Source organism: Equus asinus, chromosome 29 (assembly GCF_041296235.1).
Source record: "Equus asinus isolate D_3611 breed Donkey chromosome 29, EquAss-T2T_v2, whole genome shotgun sequence".
Lineage (NCBI taxonomy): Eukaryota > Metazoa > Chordata > Mammalia > Perissodactyla > Equidae > Equus > Equus asinus.
This window is the reverse complement of record NC_091818.1, coordinates 22,398,642-22,424,129: the sequence shown is the minus strand read 5'-3', so window position 1 is coordinate 22,424,129 and position 25,488 is coordinate 22,398,642. Positions and strand designations below refer to the sequence as shown.

The 25,488-nt window shown below is 38.3% G+C and overlaps 2 protein-coding genes and 1 pseudogene across 6 annotated transcripts in view; 2 read left to right on the top strand and 1 right to left on the bottom strand.

Annotated features, from left to right (window-relative positions):
• The window catches only part of MASTL (microtubule associated serine/threonine kinase like), a 42,706-nt gene extending 41,217 nt beyond the window's left edge, over positions 1-1,489 (bottom strand). For all 5 annotated transcript variants that reach the window (XM_070501063.1, XM_014868240.3, XM_014868239.3 and 2 more), the window contains exon 1: positions 962-1,489. In XM_070501063.1, the coding sequence (XP_070357164.1) occupies positions 962-1,489 (528 nt within the window). The remainder of the gene's footprint in view (positions 1-961) is intronic.
• The window catches only part of YME1L1 (YME1 like 1 ATPase), a 46,227-nt gene continuing 22,026 nt past the window's right edge, over positions 1,288-25,488 (top strand). The window contains exons 1-4 of the mRNA XM_014868241.3: positions 1,288-2,303; positions 11,214-11,345; positions 16,594-16,756; positions 21,511-21,609. Of these exons, the coding sequence (XP_014723727.2) occupies positions 2,271-2,303; positions 11,214-11,345; positions 16,594-16,756; positions 21,511-21,609 (427 nt within the window). The 5' untranslated portion in view covers positions 1,288-2,270. The remainder of the gene's footprint in view (positions 2,304-11,213; positions 11,346-16,593; positions 16,757-21,510; positions 21,610-25,488) is intronic.
• Positions 4,247-4,415, top strand: LOC123282172 (U2 spliceosomal RNA; annotated as a pseudogene).

The following is a 25,488-nucleotide window of genomic DNA, read 5'->3' as shown; positions in this document are numbered from 1 at the left end:
GTTCGGAGTTTAGGCAGTTAGGTGGAAAGGACCGTTTAAAGTTAGGCAAGTACAACTTTGAGGTGCCTGCTAGAGATTCACATAGTAATGTCCCTCAGGAAAGTGAAACTGCATCGGCACTCAGACTGGTTTCTTTTCTTCATCAAGTTCGCTCAGGGCTGGAATGTGAGTCACCTGAAACTATGCGAGTGGATGAGAAGCAAGAGAGGCCAGAACAGCTTCAAATACATTGGAAGCTCTTGAATGCTTGTGGAATGATATATACTGCTCCAGGGCTAAAGGAGTGATTTAGGACATCTTTCAGCTTAGTCTTTAAATAAAAGTACATTCTAGATTTATAATGAAAGGTTTGAAGAGAAAAAAATGGGGTTTGTTTAATGAGATCTTTCGGTTATATAGTAGGTCCGGAATTAATCTATATCATTGCGTGGTGACTACAGTTAATAATACCACATTGTATATTTGGAAGTTGCTAAGAGAGTAGATCTTAAAAGTTCTCACCACAACAAAAAATATTTCTAACTGTGTCCTGATGGATGTTGACTGGACTTACTGTGATCATTATGTCGTACACCTGAAACTCATGTTATTGTCCATTCTATCCCAATAAAAGAGGAAACTAATCTATTATCAAACTGACAGAATTAAAATATAATTTGGAAATAGCTATTTCAAATTTAAAGTTTCAAACTTAATCGTGGTAAAGGCCAAGTCAGTAGAAAGGATTCAGAAGTTCTGGTGTCTCTCAAGCACTCGCGGTGCGAGCAGAAGGGCGGGGCAGCGGCGGGACTCCGGAGAGCCCGGCTGATGTCACCCCAAGGGGAAGTCAGCTCGCGGGGCTCTGGGGCCTTAGTAAGCCGGGCCACCGCCTAGGTGCTCCAGCGGCCTGCCCAATTCAGCGGGCAGGAAGGGGGGCCGAAGGGCCGGGCTCTTTGCCTTTCTTTACTCCTTGACCTCTTACCTTCACCGCATACAACTTGTCGCCTTTCTGCCCCAGATACACCTTCCCGAAGGCGCCCCGGCTAATGGGCTTCACTATCGTGAATTCCTCAATGGAGGGAGGTCTCGGCAGCGGGATCCTATACACGCACTCCACCGTCGCCGCGCCTGCTCCACCATCCTCCTCGCTGCCCGCAGCGGCCTCCATCGCAGGCCAGCCCGGACCGAACCCGCGGCCGGCGCCAAGGTCCCTTTCCGAGCCGCCAGTCCCGCCAACCGGGTTCAAAGTAAGGCTCCGCCCACGCCGCACGCCGGCCGTGACGTCACGCCGTCGCCGCGCGGAGCCCCGCGCAGCCCCGCCCCGCCACCCCCTGTCGTCGACGCGGAAAGAAGCATGGGGCGTGGAGGCGGGGCGCTGGGCAATCGTCGAGCCGGCGACAGGCTCTTCGGGGGCAGTGCCCGCGGCCCGCTTGCTTCGTTTGTCACGACCGGGGAGGTGCAAACAGTTCATGCCTGACGGGAAAAGGAACGACGGGACTTGAATCTGCATGGCGGGATTTGAGTTTTCTCCCGACCTCCTATCGTGGCTGCTGGCACCCTGCTTCCACTATTTTTTGTTTTTAAATTACTCCTTCGCGACCTCTCACCCCCGGGAGGAATGTAAACCAGTTTGGTCTGTTCAGGAAAGCGATGGCCAGTGAAGCCACAGAATGTGGAGAATCTGGATGAGCAGGAAGCGCTGGCTGGCCCTGTAATCTGACATTTTAACACGATGTAACGTACCTGACTGAAACAGATTAGAACCAACAGGAAGAATTTTCTGGTTGATTGTGGGGGCGATGGCACTAAACCATAGCGAAAGGCCTTACAACTCGAGGCCCAGTCGGAACCGAATGCGTTGGACGATTTGACAAGGAAGCTGTAGAAAGTCAGGTTTCACAGTGGGGACGCCGGTCCCCCTTAAGAAAAGGAAACCTACAGCCAGAGAGCTTTGGGGAGCCAGGGCGTGTATTATTTCACGTGAACATCAAATACTTCGGGGGGGTGGGGGGCGGGCAGTGGCCCCAAAAGGGCGGAGCCCTGACGTCTGTCCCCGGAAGGTGGCACTCACTTGCCCCGGAAGTACTGTTGCTTTAGAGGCTTGCCTTCCGGGGCAGGTTGTCTGTCGCAGCAGCTGTAGGAAAGGGAGGCCATTTTCTGTTTCTAGCAAGAGTAGGGGGTAAGGGGAAGAAGAGAAAGAAAAGGAAGAAAGGGCTCAGCGCCTCCCCGCCGGGCCGTGGACAGTGGGGCAGTTTCGGCAGGCGGGTGAGGTGGCTGAGGGCCCGGAGGAGATGTTTTCCCTGTCGAGCACGGTGCAGCCCCAGGTGAGTCCGCCGTCCAGTCCATTTTTCTCCCCCGCGGCCCGCGGCTGTTTGCCGTTTGCGTTGGGTGGAAGCGGTTAACCCGACGTGCGTCCGCAGGTTTAGTGGATCAGGGGCAACGCTGAGGGTCGGGCCTGAGACTTATTAAAGCGCCGACGATGAAGCAGAGGCATGATGTGAGCGTGATGGAGACCTTGGCTTTTCGAGTTGATTGCGTGCAATTTTTTGCTAGAGAGTCCACCAGGCATTGTTCAACGCCGGACATTCTGGGGTGGGCGCGGGGAGATCGTTGCTGTAGATGTAAAGGCAGCGGGTAATGTTCCCTTTCCTCCTTTTTGCCTCTTCAAAGACTTTAGTATTCATAACGCCGATGCCCTAATCTCTTTGCCTTTAAAGGGCATTTAACCCAAACTTGCTATAATAATTTCAATAATCTACCACGAATCTTTTCTTTTTATTGACCATAAGTGACTGATACATATATATATTTCAAGTTATTGAGTACTTGTAGTTAAAATTTTGAGTCGGCTTCCTCCCCATCTGTTTATAAAGCAAAAAGAGGGCGGAGAAAAATGTTTCCAAGGGTTTTTAATTATGTTTCAGGAGTAATCGCTGTGACAAAAAATCTTTTTTCATGGTAACCTTTTGATAGTTTTTTGGAGGGAGAGTTCTCAGTTTTGCATGTAAAAGGTTTTTGAAAACATTCAGACTTAAAAGTGTTTTGACACAGTTTTGTAGTTTAAACATATAATTATGTTCCTTTGTGTAATCCCCTCTCACTTGGTTTTTTTCCCCTTCTAGTACTGGCTAGATAGTAGAAAATAAAAAGGTTAGTCATTTATTGGACATCAGTAATATGCCAGGTGAATAAAGCAAATCTTTGGTGATTTGGTGAAATCTTAATGGTGACATGAAGACAAAGATGAGTAAGAGCCAAGTGAGGAGTGAAGGGAAGTGAACAAGTATCCTAGGCAGACGGAAGGATATCTGGAGTTCCAGCATAGGGAAGAGGTTAGCCGATTGGAGGAACAAAAATAAGGCCAGTGTGGCGAGAGGGTAGTGATTACAGGGCGCAATGACAGAAATGAGGTTGGGGAGAAGCCTTGACACGGATCTTATAGGGAGTTATCGTAAGGGATTTTGGTCTTAATTTTAAGTATGTTGGGAACCGCTGAATTCCTTTTAAGCATGGAGTAACATGACCAGATTTACATTTTTTAAAGATCACTCTGGCTTCTTGCTGTGTAGAGAATGTGGAAGGGTAAGTAAGAGTGGAAGTGTTTTCAGTTAAGGTTGCTATTGCACGTTCAGGAGAGAGGTAATGCACCGCTAAAGTGGTGGCAATGGTTATGGAAAGAAGAGGATGAGATTTATTTTGAAGAAAGATTTGGAATTTCATAAGAGATTGGATATGAAGGATGATGGAAAGAGATGTTTCTGGTTTGACCAGCTGGTTGCATGAAGGCGTTACCAAAATGAGTGTCTGGAGGAGTCCTAGCAAGTGTTTGAAAAGAAGTCTGACTTGGCCTGTTGAGTATAGTATCAAACCTTTTGAAACTGAACTTCTGGAAGTTCACATCAAGAAAACCTCATTTTAGGAGACTGTATTATCAACTGGGTGGAGAGTTAGTGGTAGATGATTTTGGTAGAGATGGTGAAGGGGTTTCGTGTAGTACAGGCAGTCTTAACTGGGCTCATATAGGATCCTTATGCATTTTATGCTGTGAAACATGGTAAACACATTTGTTATTCCTGGTTGCTTAATTGGTTGAATACAGGTGTTTAAATTGTAAAATTAGGAAAGACAAAAGTTGAATATTTTCATTGAGAGGAGATTAAACTATCTTTTAGCATTTAAATACTTTTTTGAATGAAAAGAGATAACTGATTAGAATAAAACTTTTCAAAGGAATAGACAGAAAATATGTATCTTAAAATAAATTTGAATTACTTCTCCACCTTTCGGCTTAAGATCAAGGATAGTATCTGTTCTTATCAGTTTAATATCTGATATGTCGCCTATCCTAGGACAATTTATTTTTTTTTGGTGAGGAAGATTGGCCCTGAGCTAACATCTGTGCCAGTCTTCCTTTTATTTTGTATGGAGGACACCACCACAGCATGGCTTGTTGAGCAGTTTGTAGGTCCCAGCCCGGGATCGAACCGGCGAACATAGCCACTACACCATTGGCTGCCCCTCAACCCCCAGGACAATATATTAAATTTAAAAACTGAGCTCATAGATACAGAGAACAGATTGGTGATTGCCAGAGGTTACTGTGAGGGGTTGGTGAAATAGGTGAAGAGGGTCAAAAGGTACAAACTTCTAGTTATAAAATAAATAGGTCATGGGGGGACTGGCCCCGTGGCCGAGTGGTTAAGTTCGCGCGCTCCGCTGCAGGTGGCCCAGTGTTTCCTTGGTTCGAATCCTGGGCGCAGACGTGGCACTGCTCATCAAACCACCCTGAGGCAGTGTCCCACATGCCACAACTAGAAGGACTCACAATGAAGAATATACAACTATGTACCAGGGGGCTTTGGGGAGAAAAAGGAAAAAATAAAATCTTTAAAAAAATAAATAAATAAAAATTAAATAAATAAATAGGTCATGGGGATGTAATGTACAGCATGGTGACTATAATTAGTAACCGTCACTCATTGCTTAACGACGGGGACACTTCTGAGAAATGCATTGTTAGGCAATTTGGTCGTTCTGTGAACATCACAGAGTGTTATTTACACAACCTAGATGGTATAGTCCACTGCACACCTAGGCTATATGGTGCTAATCTTATAGAACCACCTTCCTAGATGGAGTCCATTGTTGACTAAAACATTATGCGGTGCTTGACTGTATTGTATATTTGAAATTTGCCAAGAGAGTAGATCTAAAAATTCTCATCACAGGAAAAAGAAATTATGTAACTGTGGTGATGGATGTTAAGTAGACTGATTGTGATCATTTCCCAATAAGCAAATATCCAATCATTATGTTGTACACCTGAAACTTATATGTTATATTAGTTGGATCTCAATAAAAAAAATTCACTCCTATAGTTTTAAAAGAGCTTATTGTTTCTGACTCTAAAAGTAATACATACTCATTGCCAAAAATGCTGAAAAGGAAAATATAAATAATTAAGTTACCTATAATCTCATTACCTAGAGAGATCACATTTTAGAATAAATTCTTTCATACATTTTATCTCTACACAAATATGTGTATGCATACTTTAAAAAAAGATGTTATAGATAATTTTATAGACTGCTTTTTTTCATTTAACAACATATCATGAATTTACTTCTGTATCAATAACTATAGGATGAAAAGTCTTCAACTGGAATCTTAAGTTATCTGGGTTGGAATCCTTGCTCCTATTCTTACTAGCTGTGTGACTTTGAACATGCCACTAAACCTATCTAAATCTTTGTTGTCCTCATCAGTTAAATAGGAGGATTATAGTAACTCATTTTTATAACTGTTATGAGTATTAAATGAGATAATATAAGTAAGGCACATAGTACAAAATCCAGCATATAGGAGGAAGCCATTAATTTGTTCATTTACTGAACAGATGTTTATTTAGTATCTACTGTGTGCATTGTTGTTGCACTGGGATACAGTATTGAATAAAATAGAGAAAAGGAGAAAAAATAAAATAATACAAAATATGTAAATTACGTAAGCATTATGTAAAAACATTTTGTATTAATTATATAAGTAATATAAAATAAAATAGAGAAAAATAAAATAAATAAAGAAAAAAATCCCTTGCCACATGGAACTTATATTTGAGTGGGAGAGTGAGGTATAATAAAAAATAAGTATTTGGTCTGTGTTTCCAGTTCTTGGCACAGAGCTTCTAAAACCCTTGGAATTTCCTGAGTGATGAGAGTCTTGTTATTTACAAGGCATCCCTTTGGATTACGCCTAAATTTATGTGAATGGGATGACTTAAGTAGGGTCTCAGGATTGAGCTGGTCACCAGAAAGACCTGGTGGTTAGAACGTGGGAATTCTCAGCACCGACCCCCCCAGCCTCGTGGGCTGGGGAGCTGCCTGGAGATGGAGCTCTGTAAAAACTCCTAAACGGTGAGATTCAGTGCAGACATTCACAGTGCAGGAGGATGGTACACTCCACATCCAGGGGGAATATGAGCTCCTGTGCTTGGGACCCTTCTGGGCCTTGCCCTACCTCTCTCTTCATCTCGCTGTTCATTTCTTTCTTTTATGATAGACTGGTAAATGTAGATCAAGTTTTTTTTCCCCCCACTTGCATTGCTCAGCACATGCTTGGCATTTAATGTGTTCAGTGCTTACTACTAGTTACTATAATTTTATTTTTATTGATTTTAATAGTGTGTCATTTTTTATGTTTACATGAATTTCTGTAGGATGAATTCTTGTGAGTGAGACTCCTGGGTCAAAGGGGAAATACATTTGTAATTTTGATAGGTGTTACCATATTGCCCTTTAGAAAGGATATACTACTTTTTGTTTGTTTGTTTTTGTTTTTTTCTACTCCCAATTCATGTTATTGAGTCGGTTTAGAAGACTGGTTGAGATTACGAATTTGAGAATCAGGCATCCCTGATTTTGCATCCTGACTCCACTGATTATTAGTTGTGTGACCATGGCAAGTCACTAAACCTCTCAGAGCCTTCTTAGTCTTCTCATCTGTAATAAAATAATAATAATAATAATAAACTACTTCAAAGTACTGTAGGGAATAATAGATGAGTAGAAACTAGTTAACACAGTGTCTCATCCAGTGCTCGATGCCAAAATAATCATCTTATATAGCATATTTATTTTTTAGCACCTACTGTGTGGCATCTTTTTTTTTAAGAGGGGACTAAACTTTAATGCACAAGTTGAAGTGTTTTATTTATTTTTTAAAATTTTATTTATTTTTTACCTTTTGACCCCCTTATTTCTCCCACTCTCCCCTGCCCCCTGCCTCTGGCAACCACTAATCTGTTTGCTGTGTCTATGAGCTTTTTTGTTATTGTTTTTTGAGATTTCATGTATAAGAGAGAACATATGGTATTAGTGTTTCTCTGTCTGATATATTTCACTTAGCATAATGTTCTTGAGGTCCATCCATGTTGTTGCACATGGCAAGGTTTCATACTTTTTTATGGCTGGACAATATTCCATTGTGTGTGTATACCAGATTTTCTTTATCCATTCATCCATCGATTGATGCTTAGGTTGTTTCCATATCTTGGCTATTGTAAATAATGCTGCAACGAACATGGGGATGCATATATCTTTTCAAGTTAATGTTTTTGGGGTTTTTTTTGGGTAAAGACCTAGAAGTGGAATTCCTGAATCATATGACAGTTCTATTTTTAATTTTTTGAGGAATCTCCATACTGTTTTCCATAGTGACTACACCAGTTTACCTTCCCACCAACAGTACACTAGGGTTCCGTTTTCTTAACATCCTTGCTAACACTTATTATTTCTCATCTTTTTGGTAATAGCCAGTCTAACACATGTAAGATGATAGCTCATTTTGGGTTTTGATTCACATTTCCCTGATAATTAATGATGTTGAGCATCTTTTCATGAACATTTTGGCCATTTTGTATGTCTTTGGAAAATTATCTGTTCAGATTTTCTGCCTATTTTTTAATGAGACTTTTTTTTTTTTGTCATTGAGTTGTATGAGTTCTTTATATATTCTGGATGTGAGCCTGTTATCAGATATATGATCTACAAATATTTTCTCCCATTTAGTAAGTTGCCTTTTCGTTTTGTTGGTGGTGGCCTTTGCTGTGCAGAAGCTTTTTAGTATTGTATAATCCCACGTCTTTATTTTTACTTTTGTTGCTTTTGCTTTTGGTGTCAAGATTCAAAAAATCTTGCCGAGACCTATGTCAAGGAGCTTACTGCCTCTGTTTTCTTCTAGGAGTTTTATGGTTTTAGGTCTTATGTTCAAGTCTTTAATCCTTTTTTGTTGTTGTTTTTTTTGCTGAGGAAGATTTTGCCGTGAGCTGCCAATCTTCCTCTTTTTACTTGAGGAAGATTGTCCCTGCAGTAACATCTGTGCCACTCTTCCTCTCTTTTGTATGTGGGTTGCCGCCACAGCATGGCTGCTACTAGTAGTATAGGTCCGGCCCAGGAACTGAACCTGGGCTAGGGAAGTGGATCATGCTGAACTTAACCACTAGGCCATGGGGCCGGCCTCATCTTTAATCCATTTTGAGTTAATTTTTGTGTATGGTCTAGAATAGTGGTTGAGTTTCATTCTTTTGCATGTGGCTGTCCAGTTTTCTCAATGTCATTTAAGGACAGAGACTGTCCTTTCCCCGGTGTATATTCTTGGCTCTTTTGTTGTAAATGAATTGACCATATATGTGTGGGTTTATTTCTGGGCTCTCTATTCTGTTCCATTGCCATATGTTTTAATTACTGTAGCTTTGTAGTAGAGTTTGAAATCAGGGAGTGTGATGCTTTCAGTTTTGTTCTTCTTTCTCAAGGTTGCTTTGGCTATTTGCGGTCTTTTGTGATTCCACACAAATTTTAGGATTATTTGTTCTATTTCTTTGAAAAATGCTGTTGGAATTTAGATAGGGATTGCATTGAAGCGATAATGGCTTTGAGTAGTATGGATATTTGAACAATAGTGATTCTTCTAATCTATGAGCACGGAATATCTTTCCAATTATTTGTGTCTTCAATTTCTTTCATTAATGTCTTGTAGTTTTTAGTACACAGGTCTTTCATCTCCTGTCTTAAATTGACTCCTAGGTATTTTATTCTTTTTGATGCAATTGTAAATGGGGTTTTCTTTTATTTCTCTTTCTGATATTTTGTCATTAGCATATAGAAACACAACAGATTTTTGTGTATTGATTTTGTATCTACAGCTTTACTGAATTTGTTTGTTAGTTCTTACAGTTTTTGATGGCTTCTTCAGGGTGTTCTATATATAATATCATGTCATCTACAAATAGTGACAGTTTTACTTTTTCCTTTCCAATATGGATGCGTTTTATTTTTTTTCTTACCTAATTGCTCTGGTTAGGACTTCAAATACTGTGTTGAATGAAAGTGTCAAGATTGCCTTGTTCCTGATCTTAGAGGAAAAGCTTTTGGCTTTTTAGCTTTTCACCACTGAGTATGATGTTTGCTGTGTCGTATATGGCCTTATTATGCTGAGGCATATGTTCCCTTAAGTAAAGTATTTTCCTTAATTCTTTTAGCTGTTATAGCAAATTATTGAACCTTAGGAGGAGGTTGTAGGAAACCCTGATTTATATCTGTCTGGTAGATTAGAAGTATGGGTGGCCTGGGACTTTTGTATGGCATCTGAAATGGGATCAGGCTTGTGAGACTGAGCTTTTAGCCTCTGGGTACTTGGTGTCAATTGAATTGAACTTTTGGACACCCAGTTGGCGTCAGAAAATGGGATGAGAGAGACAGATGACAATATATAGATAAATAAGTAAATATATAAAGTGTGTTAGATAGTCAAAGTGTCAAGAAAAAAAATAGAGCAGAGGGGCCAGCCCGGTGGCCAAGTGGTTGAGTTTGCATGCTCCACTTTGGCTGCCCAGGGTTTCACGGGTTTGGATCCTGGGCATGGACGTGGCACCGCTTGTCGGGCCATGCTGGGGTGGCGTCCCACATGCCCCAACTGGAATATACAACTATGTACTGGGGGGATTTGGGAATAATAATAATTAAAAAAAATTGGCAACAGTTGTTAGCTTACGTGCCAATCTTTAAGAAAATAGAGCAGAAAAGGGGGATAAGGAATATTTTTTAGAGGAGGGTTGTTGAAAAATGAAATAGGGTGGCTAGGGAAAAGACTCATGAAAAGATGACTTTTAAGTTAAGAACTGAAGGGAGTTTGAAAGCAGGCTGTGTTACTAACTGGGCGAGAGGGAATCAACGGCAGTCCCAAGGCCTTGAGGTGAGGGCCTGCCAGGTGTGTTCCAGGAGCAGCAAGGAGATCAGTGGGGCCAGAGCGGAGAGAATGAAGGGGAGTGTAGTGGTGGATAGATTAGGAGGTGGAGTAAAGAGCCACGGAGGGCTTTCTCTGTCCTGGTTGTTAGGACTTCGGCTTTTACTGTGAGTGGGAAGAGAAGCCGTTGAAGGGTTTTGAGCAGAGGAGTGATGTCATCGGACTTTGGTTTTAATGGCGCAGGCGCAGGGAGAATAGTCAGGAGGCTGTTGCAAAAATCCACATATAGATTAGATGGCGGTGACTTAGAACAGGATGGTGCAGTGGGGAGGCTAAGTCTAAGGTTCTGGATATATGCTTACTTGTTTAAAAAGTCTGTGAGATATTTCATTTTGTGGTGGTATCATTTATTTAGCCACTCCTCTAACGGTGGACATTTCTAGCTTTCCACTAATTGTAAAATGTTTTGATAAAAATTGTCATCTACGTGTAGGCAAGCACTTAATCAGATTACTTCCTTAGAATAAATTCCTAGAAATTAGATTGCTGGGACAACGAAATGTGTATACAGTCATGTGTCACTTAACAAGGATACTGTCTGAGAAATGCATTGTTAGGTGATTTCGTCATTGTGCAAACATCATAGAGTGACTTACACAAACCTAGATGGTACAGCCTGCTACACACCTAGGCTCTATGGTACTAATCTTCTGGGACTACCATGGTATATGTGGTCCATCCTCCACGAAACGTCATCATTCAGCGCATGACTGTATTCTTAATACTTTTGATTCATATAGCCAGAATACTATCCTGAAAGAATATACCCGGTTGTCTTCCTGCCAGCAATAAATCTGAGTATTTACAATTTTTAATATATAGTTTTGATATACAGTGTATGTAACTTTTTAAACATCCCAAATCCTGACAAAAAAATTTTTTTCTGTTGTTTTTTTTTAAATACACTCTTAATTTCGACTTTGATCTTCTTCTAGGTTACAGTTCCTCTGAGTCATCTCATCAATGCCTTTCAGTCACCTAAAACCACGTTTATTTCTCTCAGTGCATCCGTTTCACAAAACCATCATCGAGATGCAGTTCCTGAGCGTGAGGCTCCCAGCAGTGAGGTAATAGCTTTTCCCCTGGTTGTGTGACAAAGCCTTTTTGATTTAGTACATTATAGACATGTTTGAAAGATCTTTCTGTGTTTAGCTATTTGGAACAAGGTGATTTCGGTCTTTAGCTTAGTTTGTTACATTATTAAAGATGTCTAATTCTGGCTTTATTTTACATATAGAAAAGTTTTTAAAAAAAATTTTTATTGAGGTCATACTGGTTTATAACATTGTGAAATTTCAGTTGTACATTATTATTTGCCAGTCATCATATAAATGTGTCCCTTTACCCCTTATGCCCACCCCCTAACCCCCTTCCCCTCTGGTAACCACGAGACTATTCTCTTTGTGCATGTGTTAGTTTATCTTCTACGTATGAATGAAATCATACAGTGTTTGTCTTTCTCTGTCTGGGTTATGTTGCTTAACACAGTCCCCTCAGAGTCCAGCCATGTGGTTGTGAATGGGACCATTTCATCTTTTTTTTATGGCTGGATAGTATTCCGTTGTATATATATACCACATCTTCTTTATCCATTCATCAGTCAGTGGGCACTTGGGTTGCTTCCACGTCTTGGCTGTTGTGAATAATGCTGCAATGGGCGTAGGAGTGCATAAGTCTCTTTGAATTGTTGATTTCAAGTTCTTTGGATAAATACCCAGTAATAAGATAGCTTGGTTGTATGGTATTTCTATGTTTAATTTTTTGAGACATCTCCATACTGTTTCCAGTAGTGGCTCCACCAGTTTCATTCCCACCAGTAGTGTATGAGGGTTCCCTTTTCTCCACATCCTCTCCAACATTTGTTACTTTTTTTGTCTTGTTGATTATAGCCATTCTGATGGGGGTAAGGTGATAAAAGTTGGTTTTATTCTTTAACTTTTAATCTATAAAAATTTTCATGTGGTGGTATATTTGGTATTCACTTCCTAGATTACTACTCGAATGATACCACTTAGATACTCTTTCGTGTTCATCTCACAGTAGCAGTGAACCCGCAGTTAATGACCAAGATTGCCTTTCCAGTCTCAGGGAAGATAGAAAAGTAAGAAGTTGTCATCTACCACCTTATAGGAGCTTTCACTGTAGCTGAACAATTAGCACATAGGAACCGGAAAGTGAAATGTCTAAGCTATGAAAATATACTTTCAGTACTCAGAGAATTCTAAAATCAGTGTTGCCTAGGATAATAGGGAATTCCCAGCCTAGGAGCCTTTGTGTTTATACAGTTCCTTAATAAGATAGTTGCTTGTAGCTCAGAAGACATTTTTCATAGAAAACATTATAATCTATAGTTAAGTTTCCCCAAGCCTCTTTAGCCCATAAGTAGTTTATATTGTTAGTCCTGACATCAGGGGCTATAGCAAAGGAGAGTGGAGGAGTTGGATAAAAGTTCACTTTGGGGGCGGGTTTGTGGGGGCTGTCTTAGGATAAAATTTTAACTAGCTGAAAGGTTTGTCTTTGTCATTTTTATGCTTCCTATTTATACTTTCTGCCCAGTTCCTGTTGCCTCTTTCTGTAGCCATTGTCTTTCTGCTGTCGTGACACCTTTCTCCGAAGTTACAAGTTACGATCTAAGAGAGCTTTCCTCATGAAGAGAGCTTTCCTCATGAAAATGCTACATGTATCAAGATTGCTACATGCAGCAAAACTATGTACATGTTAGAAATTTTGGCAAGTATTATGTAGGTAGAAGAAATTCACCTGTGATCCTGTTTCTCAGGGATAATGCTATTAACCTTTGTATTTATATTTCATTTCTCTTTTTTCTCTTGTAGTTTTATATTTTATAATAATTGGATCATGCTCTATAAGCTGATTTAGATTCTGCTTTGTTCATTTAAAAGTCTTGTGAACTTATGTCGTTTTCTATGTTTTTAATGACTTCAAAGTGTTGGGTATGATGTCCCTTTCTTGGATATTGTTTCAATTTTTTGTTGCTATAGAGAGCACCACTTTTACCGTTTGTGTTGCTAAATCTTTAAAATTGCTGGGTCAGTAGTGAAGTACATTTTGGGGCTTGAAAAGTAGCTAAATTCTAGAAGCCTGTGTGGAGCATAAGAGTAATGGTCTCAAAGACAGAAGTGGTGTTCTTTACCTCTGATGTACCCTCATTAGCCTTACTTTTGTCTTCACTGACTGCTCGTTATTGCTTCACAAACATTTCACTCTCCTTAAGCATCCTACCTCATCTCTCCTCTCACTCCCTTTGCTGTGTGGCGACTTTGCTCTCATCAGGTCTTGCTCATTCAAACATCCGCTCCACAGTGCAAGTAAAAAATCTTCCTTTCAACTTCCTTCAGGCTTCTTTTCCCTTTGCTTTCAGAGTGCTTGAAAAAGATACTCTGAACTTAGAACTGTACCTGCAAAACTTTCATTCACACTACATCCCATTGTAGTTTGGCTACTACTTTTACCATTTTACAGACTTATTTTGCTATATTTTTGTTGATTTCCTTAATACTAATTATAGGCCTTTTAAAAAATTCACATCTTTTTCAACTTTTCCTTAGCATTTGATCTTGCTGAACATCCACTACTTTCAAATTACTCTTAAGTTGAGTGAAGTTATATTGCTGATTTTTTTCTCTTTCTGTTTTGCTGGCCTTTTTTGTGGCCAACCCCTTAAATATTGAGTGTACTGTGCATTTATCCTTAATCTAATATTCGTTATGCACAGTCTCCCAGGTTATATCCCATTTTCATATCTTCACATAACGTTTATATATCTTTGTTCTGCTAACTCCCAAATATATCTCAAACCTAAAGTCTCTCTAAAGTTTTAAAGTAATTTATCTAGTGGCTTGTTAAAATGTCCCTCTAGACAGGCTCCGGGGACCTCAAAATTAAGATGTCTGAAACTGAGCTACTCCCCCAGATTCCAGTATATTTAATCTTAAAGCGGTTTCAGCCCCTTTTTATTGGTCTGGGTCTAACTGGGAGAAAGAAACCGCATGGTTATTTGAACAGTGAAAATTTAATGTAAAAAACTAGTATAACTTTTTAGTTTATTATTTAAAAAACTATATTTTTACAGAGGATTGGAATAAGTATAGATTGGCTAGTAATAAGTAAAGAAAACTCTAAAATTCATATAAGACGAGCAGATTCCAGAAACAGCTAATCCTCCTCAGACTGAGATGGAGCATCCCAGGAAGAGTTCTCCTCCCTCGAGCTGAGGTCCTGACCTTGTGGGGGAGGGCAGGGCCTTGGCTCACTGAATGGCAGGGAAGTCACTGGTGCCACGCCAGCTGAACTTGATGGAGATCTGCCCCCTCGGGTACCAGGGAAAGCTGTTCACGGGCATGTGTCTTACTGGAAAAACTGCTCCAAAACTGCCCGGTGAAGGAGTGGTGCCATGGGAAGCTGCTGGGTACTGCCAGCCACTGCGCTGCAGGAGCCAGGCTTTGGAGAAGCTGCACAAGCTGCAGGAGCCAGATGCTGGAGAAACCCTGGGTGCTGCAGACAGGAGCTCGCTGAGTGAGCACTCTAGAACCAGGAACAAACCCTCTTTCCTCCTGCAGTGTCTCTCAAGTGCCCTCTACTGACACAGCTTGACATCGTGCCATCTGGCAAAGGAAAAATACTTAAAGGGCCCACATCCGTGTTCATGGCAACAAGAGGGATGAATAGGAGCTGAGAGACAACAATCGAAAACCAGCACATCCATCCAGCACCCTTCTCCCTCCCATCTCTCTTACTCTGCCCGTTTCTTCAAATGTCTGCTGTCTGTGATTTGTTATTTCCATCCTTCTTAGTTAGGGTTTAGTTCAGCCTCAGACCATTTTTCTCTTCTTCCATCCAGTGTGTCTTCTTTATCTTCTATTTTCTATCAAACAAAACTAATCTTATTAGCTCTAGAATTAAATTCAAACAGTACTCTTCACAATTTGGCCATAGCCTGTCTTCCTAGTCCCTTCTTCCGTCACTAAACTTTTTACTACATCTCAAACATTCCCGGCCCTTTGATGACTTCTTCTTTGCCCCCTTCCACAAGGCTTCCTCCCCCAGCATTTTGCTAATTGGTTGTTACCTCAGTGAAGCCTCATCCTATTTAGGAAATTAGTTGCTCTGTGTTCCGTGTTCTCTCACCACTTGTTTTTATGTCTCTGTAATGGTGGTTACCATGTAGTGTATTTACCATGTTTTTATGGTCCGAGGACCTGACACCCAATCAGTAAGGGGAGTCATTCTCTTTCTTAGTTAAGACTCTGTATTTCCCTTTTGAAGTCTGTGTATTGTAAACAGACTTTTAGGTTTCCCATTTTAAAAGATAACTGTTGAAAAGTTGCTCTTGAATATTTCAGTCCTTCTGTTTCCATTATAATAATATCCTTTACACTGAATAATTTTTAGAAGTTTACAAAGCACTTTTAAGTATTTGCTTTCATCATGCCTCTAACTGTCTCACTACATATGTTAGGATACACGGGTGAGGAAGGCATGATGTCTTCCGTTGACCCATACTATCTCATTGTGAAATAGGCAGGGTGTATTTCGTCCTCATTTTACTGGTGAGGAAATGGATTCTAAGAATATGAATGACTTCTCACAAAGCTAGGAAGTGACAAAACCCCTGAATGTCAATCCACAGCTATAAAATCTGTGGATGTAACTTTACATCCATCGTAAGAAGTTGTTACATTACTTACTCTGTTTTTGTTCTCCTTGCTTCAAGTTCTAGCTGTTTGGGGCTTGTAATTGTTACTGGTCTTTAGTGTTTTCCTATCAGCTCATGTGGACAAGAAAATAACTCACCTCAATCCAATTTTAGTTACTTTAGAACTGTTTCAAGGTGAGCGCATTTTCTTGCCTGGTTTGCACACATTTTGACCTTGTTCAGTTTCCCTCCTTAGTTGAAGTTAGAGATAGGTAACTATCGAGCCTCTCAGTTCAAAGAAGGATCTCAGCACTGAGGCCCGAAGAGTGAGATGTCCTGTGGTGACAGAGCATACCCTTTCTCTATCAAATGGGCTTCTGCCTATGGGCAGTAGGGACTGGAGGAAGCTTTAAAGCTCCGTGGACTGGTGATACCATTGGGAATAGGATTTTTTCACCTTTGTCAAACCTCATATTACCAACCTCAGAAAAACTAGAATTATAAAAATATTTGTACCAACTTATTTTTTAAATATTAGAAAGAAAACGGAAATCAGTACATTTGTTGGATTTTTAAAAATCCATATTGTTTCAACTGATGATAACTCTTTAAGTTAAATACCTTGATAAAACTGCTTACTTGGGCGGATTCTTTTACAGGCTGTAGTGAACTTGAGAGACCTTGGATTATCTGAGTTAAAAGTTGGACAGATTGATCAACTGGTAGACAGTCTACTTCCTGGATTTTGCAAAGGCAAAAACGTTTCTTCCCATTGGCATACGTCTCATGTCTCTGCACAGTCCTTCTTTGAAAATAAATATGGTAAGTCAATATATTTCTTCTTCCAATTAAAAATAAGCCATTTTAATGCTATTAATAATTCTAATAATACCGTTTATTAACATCTACTATGTGCCGGGTTCTTTTCTGAGTTCTTTTTGTTTTTGGGGTCACTGTTCATATTGGAAGAATTGTAGATTTACAGAGAAGTTGCAAAGGTAGTACAGAGAGTTCCTGTATACTCTTCGTCTGGCCTCCCCTAATGTTAACTACTTACAGAACCGTGGTACATTTGTCAAAACTAAGAAATTAACATCGGTATAGTACTTTTAACTAAACTATAGACTTTATCTAGATTTTACAAAATAAAAGTTAATTTCTCCAAATCACTAGTTTTTCCGCTAGGGTCCATTTTCTGTTCCAGGATCTAGTACAGGATACTACATAGTGTTTAGAATAGGGAGTGTTATGGGTTGTTTTGACAAACATTTATTGGATTCCAGGTAACATACTAATCTCTAGGAATACATTGAAGAAACAGTCATAGTCCCTTATTTTATAGAATGTCTTTTCTTATTTGAATTTTCTTATTTGAATCTTATAATGATCTAGTATTATAATAAGTAGGCAGTTTGTTTGAAAGGAACGTCAGCTGCGTGAGTTTCTTTTTGGGTGGTACTTAAGGAATTTTAGAGGCTTATCAAAATACTTGTTTTATGCTGATGAAAGGAGAGATTTTTTAAATCAATGTAAGCTGTAGAAGCCCGGGAATAATAGAGCAAGTTTGAATAGTTTTGTGACAAAGGTTTGATTTGAAGCTGTACTTTGTATAAACTTAATTCATTTACTAATTCTTCATTCTTCTTTTGCCTTCATTTCATATAAGGGCTGTAGGATAAATAAAGAATTCAAGAGTGAGAAAAAAGTTTTTGAGCTTGGATTAAAAGTCTGCTTTCATTTTTTTTTTATTAAGATTATGATAGTTAACAACCTTGTGAAATTACAGTTGTACATCATTATTAGTCATGTTGTAGGTACACCACTTCACCCCTAGTGCCCTCCCCCAACCCTGGTAACCACTGATCAGTTCTCTTTGTCTATATGTTAACTACCACCTATGAGTGGAGTCATACAGAGTTCGTCTTTCTCGGTCTGGCTTATTTCACTCAACATAATACCCTCAAGGTCTATCCATGTTGTTGTGAATGGGACGACTTTGTCCTTTTTTATGGCTGAGTAGTATTCCATTGTATATATGTACCCTATCTTCTTTATCCAATCATCAGTTGCTGGGCACTTAGGTTTGTTCCATGACTTGGCTATTGTGAATAATGCTGCAATGAACATAGGGGTGCATGGGACTTTTGGAATTGCTGATTTCAGGTTCTTAGAGTAGATACCCAGTAGTGGGATGGCTGGGTCATAAGGTATTTCTATTTTTAACTTTTTGAGAAATCTCCATACTGTTTTCCATAGTGGCTGCACCAGTTTGCATTCCCACCAACAGTGTATGAGGGTTCCTTTTTCTGCACAGCCTCTCCAACGTTTGTCACTCTTGGTTTTGGATATTTTTGCCATTCTAACAGGTGTAAGGTGATATCTTAGTGTAGTTTTTGATTTGCATTTCCCTCATGATTAGTGATGATGAGCATCTTTTCATGTGTCTATTGGCCATCGTATATCTTCTTTGGAGAAATATCTGTTCATGTCCCCTGCCCATTTTGTTTGATTTTTTTGTTTGGTTTGATTTTTTTGTTGTTGAGCTGTGTGAGTTCTTTATATATTATGGAGATTAACCCTTTGTCAGATAAATAACTTGTAAATATTTTTTCCCAATTTTTGTTTGAATCCTGTTTTCTCTTGCCTTGAAGAAGCTCTTTAGTCTGATGAAGTCCCATTTGTTTATTCTTTCTATTGTTTCCCTCATCTGAGGGGTTATGGTGTCTGAAAAGATTCTTTTGAAGCTGATGTCAAAGAGTGTACTGCCTGTATTCTCTTCTAGAAAGACTTATTGTTTCAGGCCTAATCTTTAGGTCTTTGATCCATTTTGAGTTTATTTTACTGAATGGTGAAAAAGAATGGTTGATTTTCATTCTTTTACATGTGGCTGTCCAGTTTTCCCAGCACCACTTGTTGAAGAGACTTTCTTTTCTCCATTGTAGGCCCTCAGCTCCTTTCTCGAAGATTAGCTGTGCATAGATGTGTGGTTTTATTTCTGGGCTTTCAGTTCTGTTCCATTGATCTGTGCATCTGTTTTTGTACCAGTACCATGCTGTTTTGATTACTGTAGCTTTGTAGTATGTTTTGAAGTCAGGGATTGTGATGCCTCCAGCTTTGTTCTTCTTTCTCAGGATTGCTTTAGCAATTTGGGGTCTTTTGTTGCCCCATATGAATTTTAGGATTCTTTGTTCCATTTCTGTAAAGAATGACGTTGGAATTCTGATTGGGATAGCGTTGAATCTGTAGATTGCTTTAGGTAGTGTGGACATTTTAACTATGTTTATTCTTCCAATCCATGTGCATGGAATGTCTTTCCATCTCTTTATGTCGTCATCGATGTGTTTCAAGAAAGTCTTGTAGTTTTCATCATATAGATCTTTCACTTCCTTGGTTAAATTTATCCCAAGGTATTTTATCCTTTTCGTTGCAATTGTGAATGGGATTGAGTTCTTGAGATCTTTTTCTGTTAGTTCATTGTTAGCGTATAGAAATGCTACTGATTTATGTATGTTGATTTTGTACCCTGCAACTTTGCTGTAGCTGTTGATTGTTTCTAATAGTTTTCCTAAGGATTCTTTGGGGTTTTCTATATATAAGATCATGTCGTCTGCAAACAGCGAGAGTTTTACTTCTTCGTTGCCTATTTGGATTCCTTTTACTTCTTTTTCCTGCCGAATTGCTCTGGCCAAAACCTCCAGTACTATGTTGCATAAGAGTGGTGAAAGTGGGCACCCTTGTCTTGTTCCTGTTCTGAGAGGGATGGGTTTCAGTTTTTGTCCGTTGAGTATGATGTTGGCTGTGGGTTTGCCATATATGGCCTTTATTATGTTGAGGTACTTTCCTTCTATACCTATTTTATTGAGGGTTTTTATCATAAATGGATGTTGGATCTTGTCGAATGCTTTCTCTGCATCTATTGAGATGATCATGTGGTTTTTGTTTCTCATTTTGTTAATGTAGTGTATCACGTTGATTGACTTGCGGATGTTGAACCATCCCTGTGTCCCTGGTATAAATCCAACTTGATCATGGTGTATACTCTTTTTGATGTATTGCTGTATTCGGTTTGCCAAAATTTTGTTGAGGATTTTTGCATCTATGTTCATCAGTGATATTGGCCTGTAGTTTTCCTTCTTTGTGCTGTCCTTGTCAGGTTTGGGGATCAGGGTGATGTTGGCTTCATAGAATGTATTAGGGAGTGCCCATCTTCCTCTATTTTCTGGAATAGTTTGAGAAGGATAGGTATTAAATCTTCTTTGAATGTTTGGTAGAATTCTCTAGAGAAGCCGTCTGGTCCTGGACTCTTATTTTGGGAGAGGTTTTTGATTACTGTTTCTATTTCTTTACTTGTGATTGGTCTATTCAGATTCTCTATTTCTTCTGATTCAGTTTTGGGAGGTTGTATGAGTCTAGGAATTTATCCATTTCTTCTAGGTTGTTCGATTTGTTGGCATATAGTTTTTCATAGTATTCTTTTATGATCCTTTGTATTTCTTCAGTATCTGTTGTGATTTCTCCTCTCTCATTTCTAATTTTAAAACCTGCTTTCATTTTATTATTTTTTATGCTATGCTCCCTCCTTCCTGAGGGGAGCCGTTAGTGGTTTAGAGTGAGGAGGAGACTAGGATCAAACTCAGTCCTGCCCCCAGTGACTATGGGATTCACTTTCTTTCTCTAAATGGTTGTTTTCTCATGTGAAGTGTGGGGAGTAACTCCTTATCTCACGTTGGAGGATCAAATGAAATAGTCTAAGTAAAGTACGTGGTGCATAGTAAGTATTCAGGAGAGTAAAATTTTTGTTACTATCATTATTATTATAGTGTTATTATTACTATTGCTCTTCTGGGCTGCACATTACATTTTCTTTTAAGGTTGTTCCTCTTACTGCCAGCCGTTTTCTTGGCTTAGGCAGACAGAGATATTAAGAAGGAGCTTCTTGACTTGACCGTAAGGGTTCTTAGAAAAATCCCTGAATCCTAACTGTAATATAAGGATAGATGAGAACCAGTGTCTATTTTTGTTGCCTACCTTTTCCCTGGGGTCACGGATGTAACCTAAAATGGGGCCTATTAGTCAAGAGTGGGAATTAGGAAGGATTACTGAACTATTCATGGCCTCTAGCTACGGAAGGAACTTTCTTTGTACCCAATGACTATGGAAGACCTCTGGTTTGCAGTGTTTTATCACATTGTTCATTAGAGTTTTTGAAATTGTTTCTAGGAAATAGCAATTCTTTTGTCTCTTTATGCTCTTAACTAAAAGTAACTTTAGCTAAACATATATATCTTTTACCTCTTAATTTGAATTTCATTTCCTTGTCAGCTATATTCGTATATCAGATAAAAGAGAGAATCTCACAAACAAGTGATAGACAGTAAAGTGATGAAGAACTGTAATTAGATTAGCAGTGTTTTTAGATATTTCTAAAAGCAGAGTCATATATGGACAAATAAGAGGCAAAACTTGTATTTTGTGTCTTTTTAATATTTGGTAAAATTGTTATATTCCATATGACTTCACCCACCCCACATTTGGTTTGGCCATTGCGAAATTCACTTTGTGCAATTTCTCTCCAGGTTACTTAGATATGTTTGGTACTTTACGTTCCTCTTGCTTGTATAGACAACATTCAAGAACTCTTAAAAGCATTTGTTCAGATCTTCAGTACTGGCCAGGTAAGAAACAAAAACTGTTTATTTTCAAAAAAAATAATAGATTTATTTAATATGTTCTGGTTTGTCTTTCTTACTGATATTAATGATTATAAATATTCATTTGTAGCTTATAGTAGGACTTATAGAATATTAGGAACCCATTAGTTTGGGTATTGTGTAATTTTTAATCGGGAAACTATAAAATAGGAGCTGAATTTTGAGTGTGAGTGATAAGTGCCACAGTAAATCAGACTCTAGGGAGCGTATCTACACGTGCTTCAAAATAGTTAACTAAGCACATTTGCTTACTTCTCATTTTCAGAATCTCATTGCAATGACATAAAAATGATAAAGAAGGCAGAGCAGTAGCAGAGGTGCTTTATCAATGGACTAGAAATTTGAGGACTTTCCATAAATTCCATAGAGTCAGTGACATCAAATTGACAGCAAAATCAAATATGCATTCATTCATATTTATTTAATACCAGGCACTAATGATAGGTGTTAGGTGATACTGATATTATAAATGAAAAAGACAGGTGTCCTTATAGGACTTATAGTAGTGTGACATGAAGGAGATGAGTACTGCTGTTTCCAGTAGAACGTCAGAAAAACCCCGAGTACCAAGTCAGTAATAGTGGGCTCATAGTAAACAGTTGAAAGATTGCCAAAAGTGGGCCAATCACAGAACAGTTACGGCTTGTAACTCTTAGGATACGATGGGCAGAAAACACCTTTGTAATAAGGTGTGTGTGTGATGAGAGGGTTCTGTCTTTGAAGGCTCCTGGTTTGAGCACTGATGACAAAGAGAGCAAGACAGTACCCCAGCTTCCTTTGGACTTGACTCATACACCAAAGGTCTCCTGCTCCTTCACCGTAAGCCCATGTTTGTAGTCCAAACACATTTACTGCCTTAGTAGTTTAGAGGAAACCTATCTTCAGTTAGTACTGATCACTGTGGTGTTCTTTACAAATATGAATAGATTAGCAAGAATCTCCACGTATTTGAGGAAAACTTGTAGTGTGAAAGAGAAGCACGAAGTTGAGCAAAGAAATCGTAATCCTCTGAAGAAATGGTTAATGCAGAAGACATAAGAATGCTTAAGAAGGGTGATCTATTTTTAAATGTTCATGGAAGATTTGTAAAAATTGAGCATGTATTAGGGTATGAAGAATATCTTAATATTCAAAATGTAATAATAACTAAGAGGTTAGGTTCTGTGATCACACAATAAAACTAAAATCACATTAACAGAAAAGATAGCTTAAAATTTGGAAATTTGAGGTACTTTTCTAAGTGTCCTGTGGCTGAAGGGAGATCAAAACTGAAATTACAGTCACGAACCACAATGAAAATCTGCATATCAAAATCTTTGGTTTTAGGACAAAGTGATGCTGAGGGCATTGTATAATTAGAAAACAAGAAAAAGGGGAAATAAATTGATTAGACGTTAGCTTTGAGAATTTTTTTTAAAGAATGGGAGAAAGTAATATGGATAGAATAGACATTAAATGAATATAAAAGCAAGAAACAGTTTTACTTAATTAAACCAAGAATAAGTTTAATTTGGAAAAAACCAATAAAATAGAACAAGTCTGATTAAGAAACAATGAGAAAATACAAACAAGTCTGATTAAGAAACAGTAAGACAATATGATGTTACAAGTGAAAAGTGGGAACTGCCACAGATGATGAAAATTTTGAAATTATAAAATAGTGTGTATAATTTTATATTGTGAGTAAAAATGTATTGAAAACAGACAGTGATCCAAGCTATAAATTTGCAAACTTGACCCAAGAAGAGATAAGACAATCATAAAATTTGAAAGATAATATTTTCCCAGTGTAATCCCTTTGCCCCAGAGGCGCTAGGCTCAGATGGTTTCATCGTTGTGTTCTGTTTCCAAAGAGCAGAAGTTTCCTGCTATTTCAAACATTTTTCATAAAGAAAAAGATAGAATAGGCTTCCCTGTTTATTCCATGAGATTACTGATAATAAAATATTAACACAAAAAAAGAATGCAGGGGGCTGGCCTCATGGCTGAGTGGTTAAGTTCACGAGCTTGGCTTTGGCGGCCCAGAGTTTTGCTGGTTCAGATCCCAGACGTGGACATGGCACTGCTCATCAGGCCATGCTGAGGCGGCGTCCCACATGGCACAACCAGAAGCACTCACAACTAGAATATACAACTATGTACTAAGGGGGCTTTGGGGAGAAGAAGAAGAAAAAGAAGATTGGCAACAGATGTTAGCTCAGGTGCCAATCTTTAAAAAAAACAAACAGTCTTTAAAAAAAAGTGCAATACATCAATTTCACTTTATGATACAGATACAGAAATTGTAAATAAAGTCTGAAAAGTGTAGAAATGTGCTAAAAAATATGATTAAGGAATATAGGAGTGATTTAACATTAGGTAGTATATTAATTTATCGTATTAATTGATGACAAGAAAAACAGTATTGTTGCAATATGTGATTAAAAAGCATGTGATATATTTTAATTGGTATGCTTCCTAAAAACTCTTAGAAAGCTGGAATAGAGTAGAATAGAATTTCTTAAGAACATCTATTATGATCTCATTAATACGAAAAGTAAGATGTCTAGTATCCTTTTTGTTCAGTAATTTGAACAATGTGATTAAATGAATTTTCTAAAATAGGTTCTTCCTTTATTGTTTTTTTCAAATTAAACTTATTCTTGGTTTAATTAAATAAAACTATTTTTTGTTCTTAAATTCACTTAATGTCTGTTTTATCCACATTAATTTTTCTTGTTCTTTAAAAAAATTTATATATAAATTAATATGAATTTTTAAAAATTTATCTATAAATTAGTGGAAGGGGCAGAATTATAATTAGCAGGGGTATGATTATTTACCAGAAAATTCAAGAAAATCAATAGAAAGATTGCTCAGGTAGTAAGAATTCATTACATTGGTACCATATAAGATAAATGCATAAAAATCAATAGTTTTCTTAGATTGTAGCAATAGATTTTATTTAGAATTTCTTCAAAACCCATTAAATCTTTTATCCTGACAAGAAATCTATAACAGGATATATACCCAGACACACGTGTGTACGTGCGTGAAACTTTACTGAAGGAAATAAAAGAAGACCTGACTGAAATAAAATGAGGGAATGCTGTACTGCTCTTTAGAAGGACTCAGCATTCTAATAGTGTCAATTTATGCCCAAATTTATTAATTCACTGCAGTTCCAATAGAAACCCTAAAGGCTTGTTAAGAAAAAAAAATAGATAAAGATGAAGGTCTGAAAAAAAAAGTTAAAAGTATTAGATGAAGTGAGTAGATTGTGTTTAAAATCTTAATTTAGGGATGAGACTCTGTAATCAAAACACAACGCAGAAAACACTAAAGATTAAAAGATAGGGCTATGTTAACCTTGTAAATTACTGTATCATGTAATTAAAAAGCCATATTAAGTATTATAAACATCAAAATAAATGTTTGAAATGTACGTAACTAAAGGTTAGTATGTACGACATCCATATTCTTCTACAAATGAGAATGGAAAAATGGGCAAGGGTCATGAGTAGTCACTTCACTAAAGAATAAAAAGTCAATAAAAATAAAAAATTTTTTCAAAATTTTTCCTTCTAATCTGAAATGCGTGTTAAAACAAGGCCTCAGTTTTACCTATCAGATTTGTACAAATTTGTATTTGTAACATCCGGTGTTTGCAACAGTATGGAGAAAAGGACATTCATATTCATTGGTGTTTGTAAAAATCGATAATAGCCTTTTAGACGGCAATTTCTCAGTGTCTAATAATTTGAACCTCACAGTTTCACTTTTAAGAATTAGTTCACATGTGCCGAAAGATAATATGTACAGGAATGTTTACTGCAGTATTATTTTTAGCATTTAAACACAGGA